Genomic DNA, 19,842 nt, shown 5'->3' on the forward strand with positions numbered 1-19,842 from the left:
TACATCCCCTGGTATATACAATGAGTGTGCTTAGTCTACATCCCCTGGTATATACTATTAGTGTGCTTAGTCTACATCCTCTGGTATACTATTAGTGTGCACAGTCTACATCCCCTGGTATATACTAGTAGTGTGCCCAGTCTATATACCCTGGTATACTATTTGTGTGCTCAGTCTACATCCCCTGGTATACTATTTGTGTGCTCAGTCTACATCCCCTGGTATACTATTAGTGTGCACAGTCTACATCCCCTGATATATACTATTAGTGTGCCCAGTCTACATCCTCTGGTATATACTATTAGTGTGCACAGTCTACATCCCCTGATATATACTATTAGTGTGCCCAGTCTACATCCTCTGGTATATACTATTATTGTGCCCAGTCTACATCCTCTGGTAGATACTATTAGTGTGCCCAGGCTACATCCCCTGGTATACTATTTGTGTGCTCTGTCTACAACCCCTGGTATATACTATTAGTGTGCCCAGTCTACATCCCCTGGTATATACTATTAGTGTGCCCAGTCTACATCCTCTGGTATACTATTTGTGTTCCCAGTCTACATCCCCTGGTATACTATTAGTGTGCCCAGTCTACATCCCCTGGTATACTATTAGTGTGCCCAGTCTACATCCCCTGGTATATACTATTAGTGTACCCAGTCTACATCCCCTGGTATACTATTAGTGTGCCCAGTCTACATCCCCTGGTATATACTATTAGTGTGCCCAGTCTACATCCCCTGGTATATACTATTAGTGTGCCCAGTCTACATCCCCTGGTATATACTATTAGTGTGCCCAGTCTACATCCCCTGGTATATACTATTAGTGTGCCCAGTCTACATCCCCTGGTATATACTATTAGTGTGCCCAGTCTACATCCCCTGGTATATACTATTAGTGTGCCCAGCCTACATCCTCTGGTATATACTATTAGTGTGCCCAGTCTACGTCCTCTAGTATACTATTAGTGTGCTCAGTCTACATCCCCTGGTATATACTATTAGTGTGCTCAGTCTACATCCTCTGGTATACTATAGTGTCCCCAGTCTACATCCCCTGGTATATACTATTAGTGTGCCCAGTCTACATCCCCTGGTATATACTATTAGTGTGCCCAGTCTACATCCCATGGTATACTATTTGTATGCTCAGTCTACATCCCCTGGTATACTATTACTGTGCCCAGTCTACATCCTCTGGTATATACTATTAGTGTGCCCAGTCTACATCCCCTGGTATACTATTAGTGTGCCCAGTCTACATCCCCTGGTATATACTATTAGTGTGCCCAGTCTACATCCCCTGGTATATACTATTAGTGTGCCCAGTCTACATACCCTGGTATATACTATTAGTGTGCCCAGTCTACATCCCATGGTATACTATTTGTATGCTCAGTCTACATCCCCTGGTATACTATTACTGTGCCCAGTCTACATCCTCTGGTATATACTATTAGTGTGCCCAGTCTACATCCCCTGGTATACTATTTGTGTGCTCAGTCTACATCCCCTGGTATATACTATTAGTGTGCCCAGTCTACATCCCCTGGTATATACTATTAGTGTGCCCAGCCTACATCCTCTGGTATATACTATTAGTGTGCCCAGTCTACATCCCCTGGTATATACTATTAGTGTGCCCAGTCTACATCCCCTGGTATATACTATTAGTGTGCCCAGCCTACATCCTCTGGTATATACTATTAGTGTGCCCAGTCTACGTCCTCTAGTATACTATTAGTGTGCTCAGTCTACATCCCCTGGTATATACTATTAGTGTGCTCAGTCTACATCCTCTGGTATACTATAGTGTCCCCAGTCTACATCCCCTGGTATATACTATTAGTGTGCCCAGTCTACATCCCCTGGTATATACTATTAGTGTGCCCAGTCTACATCCCATGGTATACTATTTGTATGCTCAGTCTACATCCCCTGGTATACTATTACTGTGCCCAGTCTACATCCTCTGGTATATACTATTAGTGTGCCCAGTCTACATCCCCTGGTATACTATTTGTGTGCTCAGTCTACATCCCCTGGTATATACTATTAGTGTGCCCAGTCTACATCCCCTGGTATATACTATTAGTGTGCCCAGTCTACATCCTCTGGTATACTATTTGTGTTCCCAGTCTACATCCCCTGGTATACTATTAGTGTGCCCAGTCTATATCCTCTGGTATACTATTAGTGTGCCCAGTCTACATCCCCTGGTATATACTATTAGTGTGCACTGTCTACATCCCCTGGTATATACTATTAGTGTGCCCAGTCTACATCCTCTGGTATATACTATTAGTGTGCCCAGTCTACATCCCCTGGTATACTATTTGTGTGCCCAGTCTACATCCCCTGGTATACTATTAGTGGGCCCAGTCTAAATCCCCTGGTATACTATTAGTGTGCCCAGGCTACATCCCCTGGTATATACTATTAGTGTGCACAGTCTACATCCCCTGATATATACTATTAGTGTGCCCAGTCTACATCCTCTGGTATATACTATTTGTGTGCCCAGTCTACATCCTCTGGTATACTATTTGTGTTCCCAGTCTACATCCTCTGGTATACTATTTGTGTTCCCAGTCTACATCCCCTGGTATACTATTAGTGTGCCCAGTCTACATCCCCTGGTATATACTATTAGTGTGCCCAGTCTACATCCCCTGGTATATACTATTAGTGTGCCCAGTCTACATCCCCTGGTATACTATTAGTGTGCCCAGTCTACATCCCCTGGTATATACTATTAGTGTGCCCAGTCTACATCCCCTGGTATATACTATTAGTGTGCCCAGTCTACATCCCCTGGTATATACTATTAGTGTGCCCAGTCTACATCCCCTGGTATATACTATTAGTGTGCCCAGTCTAAATCCCCTGGTATATACTATTAGTGTGCCCAGCCCATATCCTCTGGTATATACTATTAGTGTGCCCATTCTACGTCCTCTAGTATACTATTAGTGTGCTCAGTCTACATCCCCTGGTATATACTATTAGTGTGCTCAGTCTACATCCTCTGGTATACTATAGTGTCCCCAGTCTACATCCCCTGGTATACTATTAGTGTGCCCAGTCTATATCCTCTGGTATACTATTAGTGTGCCCAGTCTACATCCCCTGGTATATACTATTAGTGTGCACTGTCTACATCCCCTGGTATATACTATTAGTGTGCCCAGTCTACATCCCCTGGTATATACTATTAATGTGCCCAGTCTACATCCCATGGTATACTATTTGTATGCCCAGTCTACATCCGCTGGTATATACTATTAGTGTGCCCAGTCTACATCCTCTGGTATATACTATTAGTGTGCCCAGTCTACATCCCCTGGTATACTATTTGTGTGCTCAGTCTACATCCCCTGGTATATACTATTAGTGTGCCCAGTCTACATCCCCTGGTATATACTATTAGTGTGCACAGTCTACATCCCCTGATATATACTATTAGTGTGCCCAGTCTACATCCTCTGGTATATACTATTTGTGTGCCCAGTCTACATCCTCTGGTATACTATTTGTGTTCCCAGTCTACATCCCCTGGTATACTATTAGTGTGCCCAGTCTACATCCCCTGGTATATACTATTAGTGTGCCCAGTCTACATCCCCTGGTATATACTATTAGTGTGCCCAGTCTACATCCCCTGGTATATACTATTAGTGTGCCCAGTCTACATCCCCTGGTATATACTATTAGTGTGCACAGTCTACATCCCCTGATATATACTATTAGTGTGCCCAGTCTACATCCCTTGGTATATACTATTAGTGTGCCCAGTCTACATCCTCTGGTATACTATTTGTGTTCCCAGTCTACATCCCCTGGTATACTATTAGTGTGCCCAGTCTACATCCCCTGGTATATACTATTAGTGTGCCCAGTCTACATCCCCTGGTATACTATTAGTGTGCCCAGTCTACATCCCCTGGTATATACTATTAGTGTGCCCAGTCTACATCCCCTGGTATATACTATTAGTGTGCCCAGTCTACATCCCCTGGTATATACTATTAGTGTGCCCAGTCTACATCCCCTGGTATATACTATTAGTGTGCCCAGTCTAAATCCCCTGGTATATACTATTAGTGTGCCCAGCCTACATCCTCTGGTATATACTATTAGTGTGCCCAGTCTACGTCCTCTAGTATACTATTAGTGTGCTCAGTCTACATCCCCTGGTATATACTATTATTGTGCTCAGTCTACATCCTCTGGTATACTATAGTGTCCCCAGTCTACATCCCCTGGTATATACTATTAGTGTGCCCAGTCTACATCCCCTGGTATATACTATTAGTGTGCCCAGTCTACATCCCATGGTATACTATTTGTGTGCTCAGTCTACATCCCCTGGTATACTATTACTGTGCACAGTCTACATCCCCTGGTATATACTATTAGTGTGCCCAGTCTACATCCGCTGGTATATACTATTAGTGTGCCCAGTCTACATCCCCTGGTATACTATTTGTGTGCTCAGTCTACATCCCCTGGTATATACTATTAGTGTGCCCAGTCTACATCCCTTGGTATATACTATTAGTGTGCCCAGTCTACATCCTCTGGTATACTATTTGTGTTCCCAGTCTACATCCCCTGGTATACTATTAGTGTGCCCAGTCTACATCCCCTGGTATATACTATTAGTGTGCACTGTCTACATCCCCTGGTATATACTATTAGTGTGCCCAGTCTACATCCTCTGGTATATACTATTAGTGTGCCCAGTCTACATCCTCTGGTATATACTATTAGTGTGCCCAGTCTACATCCCCTGGTATACTATTAGTGGGCCCAGTCTAAATCCCCTGGTATACTATTTGTGTTCCCAGTCTACATCCCCTGGTATATACTATTAGTGGGCCCAGTCTATATCCTCTGGTATATACTATTAGTGTGCCCAGTCTACATCCTCTGGTATATACTATTAGTGTGCCCAGTCTACATCCCCTGATATACTATTTGTGTGCCCAGTCTACATCCCCTGGTATACTATTAGTGGGCCCAGTCTAAATCCCCTGGTATACTATTAGTGTGCCCAGGCTACATCCCCTGGTATACTATTAGTGTGCACAGTCTACATCCCCTGATATATACTATTAGTGTGCCCAGTCTACATCCTCTGGTATATACTATTTGTGTTCTCAGTCTATATCCCCTGGTATACTATTAGTGTGCCCAGTCTACATCCTCTGGTATACTATTTGTGTTCCCAGTCTACATTCCCTGGTATACTATTAGTGTGCCCAGTCTACATCCCCTGGTATATACTATTAGTGTGGCCAGTCTACATCCCCTGGTATACTATTAGTGTGCCCAGTCTACATCCCCTGGTATATACTATTAGTGTGCCCAGTCTACATCCCCTGGTATATACTATTAGTGTGCCCAGTCTACATCCCCTGGTATATACTATTAATGTGCAAAGTCTACATCCCCTGGTATATACTATTAGTGTGCCCAGTCTACATCCCCTGGTATATACTATTAGTGTGCCCAGCCTACATCCTCTGGTATATACTATTAGTGTGCCCAGTCTACGTCCTCTAGTATACTATTAGTGTGCTCAGTCTACATCCCCTGGTATATACTATTAGTGTGCTCAGTCTACATCCTCTGGTATACTATAGTGTCCCCAGTCTACATCCCCTGGTATATACTATTAGTGTGCCCAGTCTACATCCCCTGGTATATACTATTAGTGTGCCCAGTCTACATCCCATGGTATACTATTTGTGTGCTCAGTCTACATCCCCTGGTATACTATTACTGTGCACAGTCTACATCCCCTGGTATATACTATTAGTGTGCCCAGTCTACATCCGCTGGTATATACTATTAGTGTGCCCAGTCTACATCCCCTGGTATACTATTTGTGTGCTCAGTCTACATCCCCTGGTATATACTATTAGTGTGCCCAGTCTACATCCCCTGGTATATACTATTAGTGTGCGCAGTCTACATCCTCTGGTATACTATTTGTGTTCCCAGTCTACATCCCCTGGTATACTATTAGTGTGCCCAGTCTATATCCTCTGGTATACTATTAGTGTGCCCAGTCTACATCCCCTGGTATATACTATTAGTGTGCACTGTCTACATCCCCTGGTATATACTATTAGTGTGCCCAGTCTACATCCTCTGGTATATACTATTAGTGTGCCCAGTCTACATCCTCTGGTATATACTATTAGTGTGCCCAGTCTACATCCCCTGGTATACTATTTGTGTGCCCAGTCTACATCCCCTGGTATACTATTAGTGGGCCCAGTCTAAATCCCCTGGTATACTATTAGTGGGCCCAGTCTACATCCCCTGGTATACTATTTGTGTACCCAGTCTACATCAACCTGTATACTATTTGTGTACCCAGTCTACATCAACCGGTATACTATTTGTGTGCCCAGTCTACATTCCCTGGTATACTATTTGTGTACCCAGTCTACATTCCCTGGTATACTATTTGTGTACCCAGTCTACATTCCCTGGTATACTATTTGTGTACCCAGTCTACATTCCCTGGTATACTATTTGCGTGCCCCGTCTACATCCCCTGGTATACTATTTGCGTGCCCAGTCTACATCCCCTGGTATACTATTTGCGTGCCCAGTCTACATCCCCTGGTATACTATTTGCGTGCCCAGTCTACATCCCCTGGTATACTATTTGCGTGCCCAGTCTACATCCCCTGGTATACTATTTGCGTGCCCAGTCTACATCCCCTGTTATACTATTTGCATGCCCAGTCTACATCCCCTGATATACTATTTGTGTGCCTAGTGCAGTCTTTATACAGGAGAGTAGCAGCCTCCATATCTATAGAATTACTTCACCCAGCTGTTATCTTCCTTTCTTCTTTAATCTCTTTATTGCTAGAGGTGGAAACCTAAAAAATAAGATCATGTTTACTGGGTTTTAGATCAAAAACTAACCAGATGACCACTTTAGATTTGTCACGTTTAGTGTCTTTCAACAGACGTTTAAGTCCGAAAGTCACAGTGTGAGGAAGAACACAACATCAGTTGTAATGCACACAGGATCTATATCCCATCCCTTAAATTTATGAACGTGAAGTAAATTGTTTTGCTTAAATAGAGAATGCATGCATGGAAGTTTTATTTAGAGACGTGAAAGTCAACACTAAAAACTTTCACAATTCAGATACTACATGAAGAGAGACTTTTTAATTTACTTCTGTCATCAGATTTACTTTGTTTCTTTTGATATCCTTTGTTAAAAAGCATTCCTATGTATGCTAAAGAGCTGCAATGCACTACTAGCCGTTTATTGGTGACCAAACACAATCTCTCATCAAATGTGATCAGCTACCCCCCAGCAGTGGGTTGCTGTTTTCAAATTTACCTCTGGGTTAAAACACAGAATTACAGACAAGCAACAGTGCAATAATAAAATGTTCCGATTGCAAGATTTCAATACAGATGTAGGGTTTAAACTTTGTACGAAGATTTTTTTTTATATGAATAAATGCATATGCTTTTTGTGCCCATCAGCAATCTAGTACTATAGTGATGAAAAAAAAAAAACATACTGTTGTGTACTGACAGGAAGGGAGTGACACCTTATTTGACTAAAGCCGTGTCCCTAATAGATGTAGTTCTGCTTGCAAAACGATTACTAGGCATGCAGCATGCAACAAGGAAGAACAATGTATTACATAATAACAACTAGCATGCAAGTAGTGTACACAGAAGGTTTATTCATCTACCCATGTGTCAACTTACTGCACTAAAGGACAAGAACATCTTCATCAACTAGATTTCCTTTACCCACAAAGGGTTAATTCTATGTTAGCCATAGTAAGAGCCAGAGATAGAAGGCAAGAACCAGCATATTTACAGCTTTTAAATTATGAAAAACCAAACACCTGCTTGTGATACTATATAATTCACTGTAATAAGCAAGGGGTACTGTAAAGTTGGACAACAATATAGTCCAACAAGCGCACTCTACTGATGTGATATCATAAGAAATAAAGAACAACAACAACAATCATACCTGGTAATGAGTAGGAGTATAGAGGCAAAAGCCAGAGACCAAGAATAATGTCTGCAAATTTTTTTCTACTTTTTATTGAAAACCAGATTGTGACTCTTGGGTCACAAACTTAACAATTCCTAGCTGAAGAATCAGCTCCTGAACCAATTACTAGAAAAGAACCTTAGCATTCTAAAGAAATAAATATATGTAATACACCAAGCCCTAATTAAAGGGCCGATCACAATCCTTTAGAGAAACGGATCTAATAATTATCAACAGAAAATCGCCATTAAAGTCAAGGGGGATTTTTTATCAATAAATCATTTAAGAATTTTTCTAAAGGATTGTGATCGACCCCTAAAGCACTGGGCATAACACAATACAGGGCAAATATAAAACATGACCTGAACTAATGGTTGTGAATCCATAAAGTTACAATTCTTAACCATTCTAGTGTCCAGTACTGATCTACATAAGAAACGTATACTTCATCTGAACTTTCATGTATCTGTTTTCTAAGCATAGATAAACATGCATTTAATGATCCCTATATATACACTACTTATAAGGCAGACAATATGTTTGTGACAATGTAAGACAAATGCAATTTAACTATCTTCTATCATTAGTCTGCTACCTGGGAAATTGAAGCGACTGTCCCTCTGCCCCATTGGAGAGGGATTAGGGGGCGTAGTTGCGCTGGGAGGGTTGGAGCACATGAATGGTGCTGGGGATGACGGTGTTGAAGATGTTGTAGAAGATGGATTGCTGCTTGAATCAAGGTGAGTTATTGCTGGAGGGTGCTCCTAAAAATGAAGAAAAGGTTACTTTTAATTTTCCTGCAATGATAAACTTCCTTTGCTAAGAATAAAAGTAATGATAAAAAACATAATTTATGTAAGAACTTACCTGATAAATTCATTTCTTTCATATTAGCAAGAGTCCATGAGCTAGTGACGTATGGGATATACATTCCTACCAGGAGGGGCAAAGTTTCCCAAACTTCAAAATGCCTATAAATACACCCCTCACCACACCCACAAATCAGTTTAACGAATAGCCAAGAAGTGGGGTGATAAAAAAAGTGCGAAAGCATATAAAATAAGGAATTGGAATAGTTGTGCTTTATACAAAAAAATCATAACCACCAAAAAGGGTGGGCCTCATGGACTCTTGCTAATATGAAAGAAATGAATTTATCAGGTAAGTTCTTACATAAATTATGTTTTCTTTCATGTAATTAGCAAGAGTCCATGAGCTAGTGACGTATGGGATAATGACTACCCAAGATGTGTATCTTTCCACGCAAGAGTCACTAGAGAGGGAGGGATAAAATAAAGACAGCCAATTCCTGCTGAAAATAATCCACACCCAAAATAAAGTTTAATGAAAACATAAGCAGAAGATTCAAACTGAAACCGCTGCCTGAAGTACTTTTCTACCAAAAACTGCTTCAGAAGAAGAAAACACATCAAAATGGTAGAATTTAGTAAAAGTATGCAAAGAGGACCAAGTTGCTGCTTTGCAAATCTGATCAACCGAAGCCTCATTCCTAAACGCCCAGGAAGTAGAAACTGACCTAGTAGAATGAGCTGTAATCCTTTGAGGCGGAGTTTTACCCGACTCGACATAAGCGTGGTGAATTAAGGATTTCAACCAAGATGCCAAAGAAATGGCAGAAGCTTTCTGACCTTTTCTAGAACCGGAAAAGATGACAAATAGACTAGAAGTCTTTCGGAAAGACTTAGTAGCCTCAACATAATATTTCAAAGCTCTAACAACATCCAAAGAATGCAACGATTTCTCCTTAGAATTCTTAGGATTAGGACATAATGAAGGAACCACAATTTCTCTACTAATGTTGTTGGAATTCACAACCTTAGGTAAAAATTCAAAAGAAGTTCGCAACACCGCCTTATCCTGATGAAAAATCAGAAAAGGAGACTCACAAGAAAGAGCAGATAATTCAGAGACTCTTCTGGCAGAAGAGATGGCCAAAAGGAACAAAACTTTCCAAGAAAGTAATTTAATGTCCAATGAATGCATGGGTTCAAAAGGAGGAGCTTGAAGAGCCCTCAGAACCAAATTCAAACTCCAAGGAGGAGAAATAGACTTAATGACAGGTTTTATACGAACCAAAGCTTGTACAAAACAATGAATATCAGGAAGATTAGCAATCTTTCTGTGAAAAAGAACAGAAAGAGCAGAGATTTGTCCTTTCAAGGAACTTGCGGACAAACCTTTATCTAAACCATCCTGAAGAAACTGTAAAATTCTCGGAATTCTAAAAGAATGCCAGGAAAAATGATGAGAAAGACACCAAGAAATATAAGTCCTCCAGACTCTATAATATATCTCTCTAGATACAGATTTACGAGCCTGTAACATAGTATTAATCACAGAGTCAGAGAAACCCCTTTGACCAAGAATCAAGCGTTCAATCTCCATACCTTTAAATTTAAGGATTTGAGATCCTGATGGAAGAAAGGACCTTGCGACAGAAGGTCTAGTCTTAACGGAAGAGTCCACGGCTGGCAAGAGGCCATCCGGACAAGATCCGCATACCAAAACCTGTGAGGCCATGCTGGAGCTACCAGCAGAACAAACGAGCATTCCTTCAGAATCTTGGAGATTACTCTTGGAAGAAGAACTAGAGGCGGAAAGATATAGGCAGGATGATACTTCCAAGGAAGTGATAATGCATCCACTGCCTCCGCCTGAGGATCCCGGGATCTGGACAGATACCTGGGAAGTTTCTTGTTTAGATGAGAAGCCATCAGATCTATTTCTGGGAGTTCCCACATTTGAACAATCTGAAGAAATACCTCTGGGTGAAGAGACCATTCGCCTGGATGCAACGTTTGGCGACTGAGATAATCCGCTTCCCAATTGTCTATACCTGGGATATGAACCGCAGAGATTAGACAGGAGCTGGATTCCGCCCAAACCAGAATTCGAGATACTTCTTTCATAGCCAGAGGACTGTGAGTCCCTCCTTGATGATTGATGTATGCCACAGTTGTGACATTGTCTGTCTGAAAACAAATGAACGACTCTCTCTTCAGAAGAGGCCAAGACTGAAGAGCTCTGAAAATTGCACGGCGTTCCAAAATATTGATCGGTAATCTCACCTCCTGAGATTCCCAAACCCCTTGTGCCGTCAGAGACCCCCACACAGCTCCCCAACCTGTAAGACTTGCATCTGTTGAGATTATAGTCCAGGTCGGAAGAACAAAAGAAGCCCCCTGAATTAAACGATGGTGATCTGTCCACCACGTCAGAGAATGTCGGACAATCGGTTTTAAAGATATTAATTGAGATATCTTTGTGTAATCCCTGCACCATTGGTTCAGCATACAGAGCTGAAGAGGTCGCATGTGAAAATGAGCAAAGGGGATCGCGTCCGATGCAGCAGTCATAAGACCTAGAATTTCCATGCATAAGGCTACCGAAGGGAATGATTGTGACTGAAGGTTTCGACAAGCTGAAATCAATTTTAGACGTCTCTTGTCTGTCAAAGATAGAGTCATGGACACTGAATCTATCTGGAAACCTAAAAAGGTTACCCTTGTCTGAGGAATCAATGAACTTTTTAGTGAATTGATCCTCCAACCATGATCTTGAAGAAACAACACAAGTCGATTCGTATGAGATTCTGCTAAATGTGAAGACTGAGCAAGTACCAAGATATCGTCCAAATAAGGAAATACCACAATACCCTGTTCTCTGATTATAGACAGAAGGGCACCGAGAACCTTTGTAAAAATTCTTGGAGCTGTAGCTAGGCCAAACGGCAGAGCCACAAACTGGTAATGCTTGTCCAGGAAAGAGAATCTCAGGAACTGATAGTGAGCTGGATGAATTGGAATATGCAGATATGCATCCTGTAAATCTATTGTAGACATATAATGCCCTTGCTGAACAAAAGGCAAGATAGTCCTTACAGTTACCATTTTGAATGTTGGTATCCTTACATAACAATTCAATATTTTTAGATCCAGAACTGGTCTGAAGAAATTCTCCTTCTTGGGTACAATGAAGAGATTCGAATAAAACCCCAGCCCCTGTTCCAAAACTGGAACTGGCATAATTACTCCAGCGAACTCTAGATCTGAAACACATTTCAGAAATGCTTGAGCTTTCACTGGGTTTACTGGGACACGGGAAAGAAAAAATCTCTTTGCAGGAGGTCTTATCTTGAAACCAATTCTGTACCCTTCTGAAACAATGTTCTGAATCCAAAGATTGTGAACAGAATTGATCCAAATTTCTTTGAAAAAACGTAATCTGCCCCCTACCAGCTGAGCTGGAATGAGGGCCGCACCTTCATGTGGACTTAGAAGCTGGCTTTGCTTTTCTAGAAGGCTTGGATTTATTCCAGACTGGAGATGGTTTCCAAACTGAAACTGCTCCTGAGGATGAAGGATCAGGCTTTTGTTCTTTGTTGAAACGAAAGGAACGAAAACGATTATTAGCCCTGTTTTTACCTTTAGATTTTTTATCCTGTGGTAAAAAAGTTCCTTTCCCACCAGTAACAGTTGAGATAATAGAATCCAACTGAGAACCAAATAATTTATTACCCTGGAAAGAAAGGGAAAGTAGAGTCGATTTAGAAGACATATCAGCATTCCAAGTTTTAAGCCATAAAGCTCTTCTAGCTAAAATAGCTAGAGACATAAACCTGACATCAACTCTGATAATATCAAAAATGGCATCACAGATAAAATTATTAGCCTGTTGAAGAAGAATAATAATATTATGAGAATCATGATCTGTTACTTGTTGCGCTAAAGTTTCCAACCAAAAAGTTGAAGCTGCAGCAACATCAGCCAATGATATAGCAGGTCTAAGAAGATTACCTGAACACAGATAAGCTTTTCTTAGAAAGGATTCAATTTTCCTATCTAAAGGATCCTTAAAGGAAGTACCATCTGCCGTAGGAATAGTACTACGTTTAGCAAGGGTAGAAATAGCCCCATCAACTTTAGGGATTTTGTCCCAAAACTCTAATCTGTCGGACGGTACAGGATATAATTGCTTAAAACGTTTAGGAGTAAATGAATTACCCAAATTATTCCATTCTCTGGAAATTACTTCAGAAATAGCACCAGGAACAGGAAAAACTTCTGGAATAACCACAGGAGATCTAAAGACCTTGTCTAAACGTTTAGATTTAGTATCAAGAGGACCAGAATCCTCAATTTCTAATGCAATTAGGACTTCTTTAAGTAAAGAACGGATAAATTCCATTTTAAATAAATATGACGATTTATCAGCATCAACCTCTTAGACAGAATCCTCTGTATCAGAAGAATCATTAGAATCAGAATGATGATGTTCATTTAAAAATTCATCTGTATAAAGAGAAGTTTTAAAAGACTTTTTATGTTTACCAGGAGGAATAACAGACATAGCCTTCTTAATGGATTCAGAAACAAAATCTCTTATGTTATCAGGAACACTCTGAACATTAGATGTTGATGGAACTGCAACAGGTAATGGTACTTTACTAAAGGAAATATTTTCTGCATTAACAAGTTTGTCATGACATTTAATACAAACAACAGCTGGAGGAACAACTACCAAAAGTTTACAGCAGATACACTTAGCTTTGGTAGTTCCAGCACCAGGCAGCGATTTTCCAGTAGTATCTTCTGACTCAGTTGCAACGTGGGACATCTTGCAATATGTAATAGAAAAAACAACATATAAAGCAAAATTGATCAAATTCCTTAAATGACAGTTTCAGGACTGGGAAAAAATGCCAGTGAACAAGCTTCTAGCAACCAGAAGCAACAAATAATGAGACTTAAATAAAGTGGAGACAAAATTGACGCCCACATTATTTGGCGCCTAAATGCTATTAGCGCCAAAAATGACGCCACATCCGGAACGCCGACATTTTTGGCGCGAAAAACGTCAAAAATGACGCAACTTCCGGCGACACGTATGACGCCGGAAATAGAAAAAAAATTTCGCGCCAAAAAAGTCCGCGCCAAGAATGACGCAATAAAATGAAGCATTTTCAGCCCCCGCGAGCCTAACAGCCCACAGGGAAAAAGTCAAATTTTAAGGTAAGATAAAAATGATATATTCAAATGCATTATCCCAAATATGAAACTGACTGTCTGAAATAAGGAAATGTTGAACATCCTGAGTCAAGGCAAATAAATGTTTGAATACATATATTTAGAACTTTATAAAAAAGTGCCCAACCATAGCTTAAGAGTGTCACAGAAAATAAGACTTACTTACCCCAGGACACTCATCTACATGTTGTAGAAAGCCAAACCAGTACTGAAACGAAAATCAGCAGAGGTAATGGTATAAATATAAGAGTATATCGTCGATCTGAAAAGGGAGGTAAGAGATGAATCTCTACGATCGATAACAGAGAACCCATGAAATAGACCCCGTAGAAGGAGATCATTGAATTCAAACAGGCAATACTCTCCTCACATCCCTCTGACATTCACTGCACGCTGAGAGGAAAACCGGGCTCCAACCTGCTGCGGAGCGCATATCAACGTAGAATCTAGCACAAACTTACTTCACCACCTCCATAGGAGGCAAAGTTTGTAAAACTGATTTGTGGGTGTGGTGAGGGGTGTATTTATAGGCATTTTGAGGTTTGGGAAACTTTGCCCCTCCTGGTAGGAATGTATATCCCATACGTCACTAGCTCATGGACTCTTGCCAATTACATGAAAGAAACATATATACAGAAATTATTTCATGTACGTAAATTAGAGGAGACCAACTTAGTAGCTTGCAAGGTTGTATCAAGTTTGTATACAGTAGCTTAACCTGCAGAACGTGCAGGATGGATTATACCTTTTTAGTGAGAGCTTTAGGGAGAGTTCCGAAGTGAGGTTCTGCCGGTCTGTCTACTTGATTGTTAATATCAGATGGTACAGACTCTGTCCTCCTTATTTTGGGTACTACAATTCAAAAGAGCACAGTTTAATGCTTGTTCAAGTTATTTAAACAACAATGGCTAATATTGCTTTAACGAAGTATCAACTTACAGGGAAGGAATGATATTCTACATGGTGGGGCTTCTTTTGTACATTTGTTATGACATTTTAACCTAAAAAAAAAACAGAATTTATGTTTACCTGATAAATTTCTTTCTCCAACGGTGTGTCCGGTCCACGGCGTCATCCTTACTTGTGGGATATTCTCTTCCCCAACAGGAAATGGCAAAGAGCCCAGCAAAGCTGGTCACATGATCCCTCCTAGGCTCCGCCTACCCCAGTCATTCGACCGACGTTAAGGAGGAATAATAGCATAGGAGAAACCATATGGTACCGTGGTGACTGTAGTTAAAGAAAATAAATTATCAGACCTGATTAAAAAACCAGGGCGGGCCGTGGACCGGACACACCGTTGGAGAAAGAAATTTATCAGGTAAACATAAATTCTGTTTTCTCCAACATAGGTGTGTCCGGTCCACGGCGTCATCCTTACTTGTGGGAACCAATACCAAAGCTTTAGGACACGGATGAAGGGAGGGAGCAAATCAGGTCACCTAAATGGAAGGCACCACGGCTTGCAAAACCTTTCTCCCAAAAATAGCCTCAGAAGAAGCAAAAGTATCAAACTTGTAAAATTTGGTAAAAGTGTGCAGTGAAGACCAAGTCGCTGCTCTACATATCTGATCAACAGAAGCCTCGTTCTTGAAGGCCCATGTGGAAGCCACAGCCCTAGTGGAATGAGCTGTGATTCTTTCGGGAGGCTGCCGTCCGGCAGTCTCGTAAGCCAATCTGATGATGCTTTTAATCCAAAAAGAGAGAGAGGTAGAAGTTGCTTTTTGACCTCTCCTTTTACCTGAATAAACAACAAACAAGGAAGATGTTTGTCTAAAATCCTTTGTAGCATCTAAATAGAATTTTAGAGCGCGAACAACATCCAAATTGTGCAACAAGCGTTCCTTCTTTGAAACTGGTTTCGGACACAGAGAAGGTACGATAATCTCCTGGTTAATGTTTTTGTTAGAAACAACTTTTGGAAGAAAACCAGGTTTAGTACGTAAAACCACCTTATCTGCATGGAACACCAGATAAGGAGGAGAACACTGCAGAGCAGATAATTCTGAAACTCTTCTAGCAGAAGAAATTGCAACTAAAAACAAAACTTTCCAAGATAATAACTTAATATCAACGGAATGTAAGGGTTCAAACGGAACCCCCTGAAGAACTGAAAGAACTAAATTGAGACTCCAAGGAGGAGTCAAAGGTTTGTAAACAGGCTTGATTCTAACCAGAGCCTGAACAAAGGCTTGAACATCTGGCACAGCTGCCAGTTTTTTGTGAAGTAACACCGACAAGGCAGAAATCTGTCCCTTCAGGGAACTTGCCGATAATCCTTTTTCCAATCCTTCTTGAAGGAAGGATAGAATCCTAGGAATCTTAACCTTGTCCCAAGGGAATCCTTTAGATTCACACCAACAGATATATTTTTTCCAAATTTTGTGGTAAATCTTTCTAGTTACAGGCTTTCTGGCCTGAACAAGAGTATCGATAACAGAATCTGAGAAACCTCGCTTCGATAAAATCAAGCGTTCAATCTCCAAGCAGTCAGCTGGAGTGAAACCAGATTCGGATGTTCGAACGGACCCTGAACAAGAAGGTCTCGTCTCAAAGGTAGCTTCCAAGGTGGAGCCGATGACATATTCACCAGATCTGCATACCAAGTCCTGCGTGGCCACGCAGGAGCTATCAAGATCACCGACGCCCTCTCCTGATTGATCCTGGCTACCAGCCTGGGGATGAGAGGAAACGGCGGGAACACATAAGCAAGTTTGAAGGTCCAAGGTGCTACTAGTGCATCCACTAGAGCCGCCTTGGGATCCCTGGATCTGGACCCGTAGCAAGGAACTTTGAAGTTCTGACGAGAGGCCATCAGATCCATGTCTGGAATGCCCCATAGTTGAGTGACTTGGGCAAAGATTTCCGGATGGAGTTCCCACTCCCCCGGATGCAATGTCTGACGACTCAGAAAATCCGCTTCCCAATTTTCCACTCCCGGGATGTGGATAGCAGACAGGTGGCAGGAGTGAGACTCCGCCCATAGAATAATCTTGGTCACTTCTTCCATCGCTAGGGAACTCCTTGTTCCCCCCTGATGGTTGATGTACGCAACAGTCGTCATGTTGTCTGATTGAAACCGTATGAACTTGGTCCTCGCTAGCTGAGGCCAAGCCTTGAGAGCATTGAATATCGCTCTCAGTTCCAGAATATTTATCGGTAGAAGAGATTCTTCCCGAGACCAAAGACCCTGAGCTTTCAGGGATCCCCAGACCGCGCCCCAGCCCATCAGACTGGCGTCGGTCGTGACAATGACCCACTCTGGTCTGCGGAATGTCATCCCTCGTGACAGGTTGTCCAGGGACAGCCACCAACGGAGTGAGTCTCTGGTCCTCTGATTTACTTGTATCTTTGGAGACAAGTCTGTATAGTCCCCATTCCACTGACTGAGCATGCACAGTTGTAATGGTCTTAGATGAATGCGCGCAAAAGGAACTATGTCCATTGCCGCTACCATCAACCCGATCACTTCCATGCACTGAGCTACGGAAGGAAGAGGAACGGAATGAAGTATTCGACAAGAGTCCAGAAGTTTTGTCTTTCTGGCCTCTGTTAGAAAAATCCTCATTTCTGAGGAGTCTATAATTGTTCCCAAGAAGGGAACCCTTGTTGACGGGGATAGAGAACTCTTTTCCACGTTCACTTTCCAGCCGTGCGATCTGAGAAAGGCCAGGACGATGTCCGTGTGAGCCTTTGCTCGAGGGAGGGACGACGCTTGAATCAGAATGTCGTCCAGGTAAGGTACTACTGCAATGCCCCTTGGTCTTAGCACCGCTAGAAGGGACCCTAGTACCTTTGTGAAAATCCTTGGAGCAGTGGCTAATCCGAAAGGAAGCGCCACGAACTGGTAATGTTTGTCCAGGAATGCAAACCGTAGGAACCGATGATGTTCCTTGTGGATAGGAATATGTAGATACGCATCCTTTAAATCCACCGTGGTCATGAATTGACCTTCCTGGATGGAAGGAAGGATAGTTCGAATGGTTTCCATCTTGAACGATGGGACCTTGAGAAATTTGTTTAAGATCTTGAGATCTAGGATTGGTCTGAACGTTCCCTCTTTTTTGGGAACTATGAACAGATTGGAGTAGAACCCCATCCCTTGTTCTCTCAATGGAACAGGATGAATCACTCCCATTTTTAACAGGTCTTCTACACAATGTAAGAACGCCTGTCTTTTTATGTGGTCTGAAGACAACTGAGACCTGTGGAACCTCCCCCTTGGGGGAAGTCCCTTGAATTCCAGAAGATAACCCTGGGAGACTATTTCTAGCGCCCAAGGATCCAGAACATCTCTTGCCCAAGCCTGAGCGAAGAGAGAGAGTCTGCCCCCCACCAGATCCGGTCCCGGATCGGGGGCCGATATTTCATGCTGTCTTGGTAGCAGTGGCAGGTTTCTTGGCCTGCTTTCCCTTGTTCCAGCCTTGCATTGGTCTCCAAGCTGGCTTGGCCTGAGAAGTATTACCCTCTTGCTTAGAGGACGTAGCACCTTGGGCTGGTCCGTTTTTACGAAAGGGACGAAAATTAGGTCTATTTTTTGCCTTGAAAGGCCGATCCTGAGGAAGGGCATGGCCCTTACCCCCAGTGATATCAGAGATAATCTCTTTCAAGTCAGGACCAAACAGCGTTTTCCCCTTGAAAGGAATGTTTAGTAGCTTGTTCTTGGAAGACGCATCAGCCGACCAAGATTTCAACCAAAGCGCTCTGCGCGCCACAATAGCAAACCCAGAATTCTTAGCCGCTAACTTAGCCAATTGCAAAGAGGCGTCTAGAGTGAAAGAATTAGCCAATTTGAGAGCATTGACTCTGTCCATAATCTCCTCATAAGGAGGAGAGTCACTATCGAGCACCTTAATCAGTTCATCAAACCAGAAATATGCGGCTGTAGTGACAGGGACAATGCATGAAATGGGTTGTAGAAGGTAACCCTGCTGAACAAACATCTTTTTAAGCAAACCTTCTAATTTTTTATCCATAGGATCTTTGAAAGCACAACTATCCTCTATGGGAATAGTGGTGCGTTTGTTTAAAGTAGAAACCGCTCCCTCGACCTTGGGGACTGACTGCCATAAGTCCTTTCTGGGGTCGACCATAGGAAACAATTTTTTAAATATGGGGGGAGGGACGAAAGGAATACCGGGCCTTTCCCATTCTTTATTAACAATGTCCGCCACCCGCTTGGGTATAGGAAAAGCTTCTGGGAGCCCCGGCACCTCTAGGAACTTGTCCATTTTACATAGTTTCTCTGGGATGACCAAATTTTCACAATCATCCAGAGTGGATAATACCTCCTTAAGCAAAATGCGGAGATGTTCCAATTTAAATCTAAAAGTAATCACATCAGATTCAGCCTGCTGAGAAATGTTCCCTAAATCAGTAATTTCTCCCTCAGACAAAACCTCCCTGGCCCCCTCAGATTGGGTTAGGGGCCCTTCAGAGATATTAATATCAGCGTCGTCATGCTCTTCAGTAACTAAAACAGAGCATCCACGCTTACGCTGACAAGGGTTCATTTTGGCTAAAATGTTTTTGACAGAATTATCCATTACAGCCGTTAATTGTTGCATAGTAAGGAGTATTGGCGCGCTAGATGTACTAGGGGCCTCCTGAGTGGGCAAGACTCGTGTAGACGAAGGAGGGAATGATGCAGTACCATGCTTACTCCCCTCACTTGAGGAATCATCTTGGGCATCATTGTCATTATCACATAAATCACATTTATTTAAAT

At 42.0% G+C, this 19,842-nt stretch overlaps 1 protein-coding gene across 1 annotated transcript in view; it reads right to left on the bottom strand.

Annotated features, from left to right (window-relative positions):
• KSR1 (kinase suppressor of ras 1) overlaps window positions 1–19,842 on the bottom strand; it is a 574,092-nt gene that overhangs the window by 122,809 nt on the left and 431,441 nt on the right. The window contains exons 8-10 of the mRNA XM_053707516.1: window positions 15,054–15,115; window positions 14,860–14,966; window positions 8,663–8,831 (exon numbers count right to left, since the gene is read on the bottom strand). Coding sequence (XP_053563491.1) covers window positions 8,663–8,831; window positions 14,860–14,966; window positions 15,054–15,115 — 338 coding nt within the window. The remainder of the gene's footprint in view (window positions 1–8,662; window positions 8,832–14,859; window positions 14,967–15,053; window positions 15,116–19,842) is intronic.

This window comes from Bombina bombina, chromosome 3 (assembly GCF_027579735.1).
Source record: "Bombina bombina isolate aBomBom1 chromosome 3, aBomBom1.pri, whole genome shotgun sequence".
NCBI classification, from domain to species: Eukaryota; Metazoa; Chordata; class Amphibia; order Anura; family Bombinatoridae; genus Bombina; species Bombina bombina.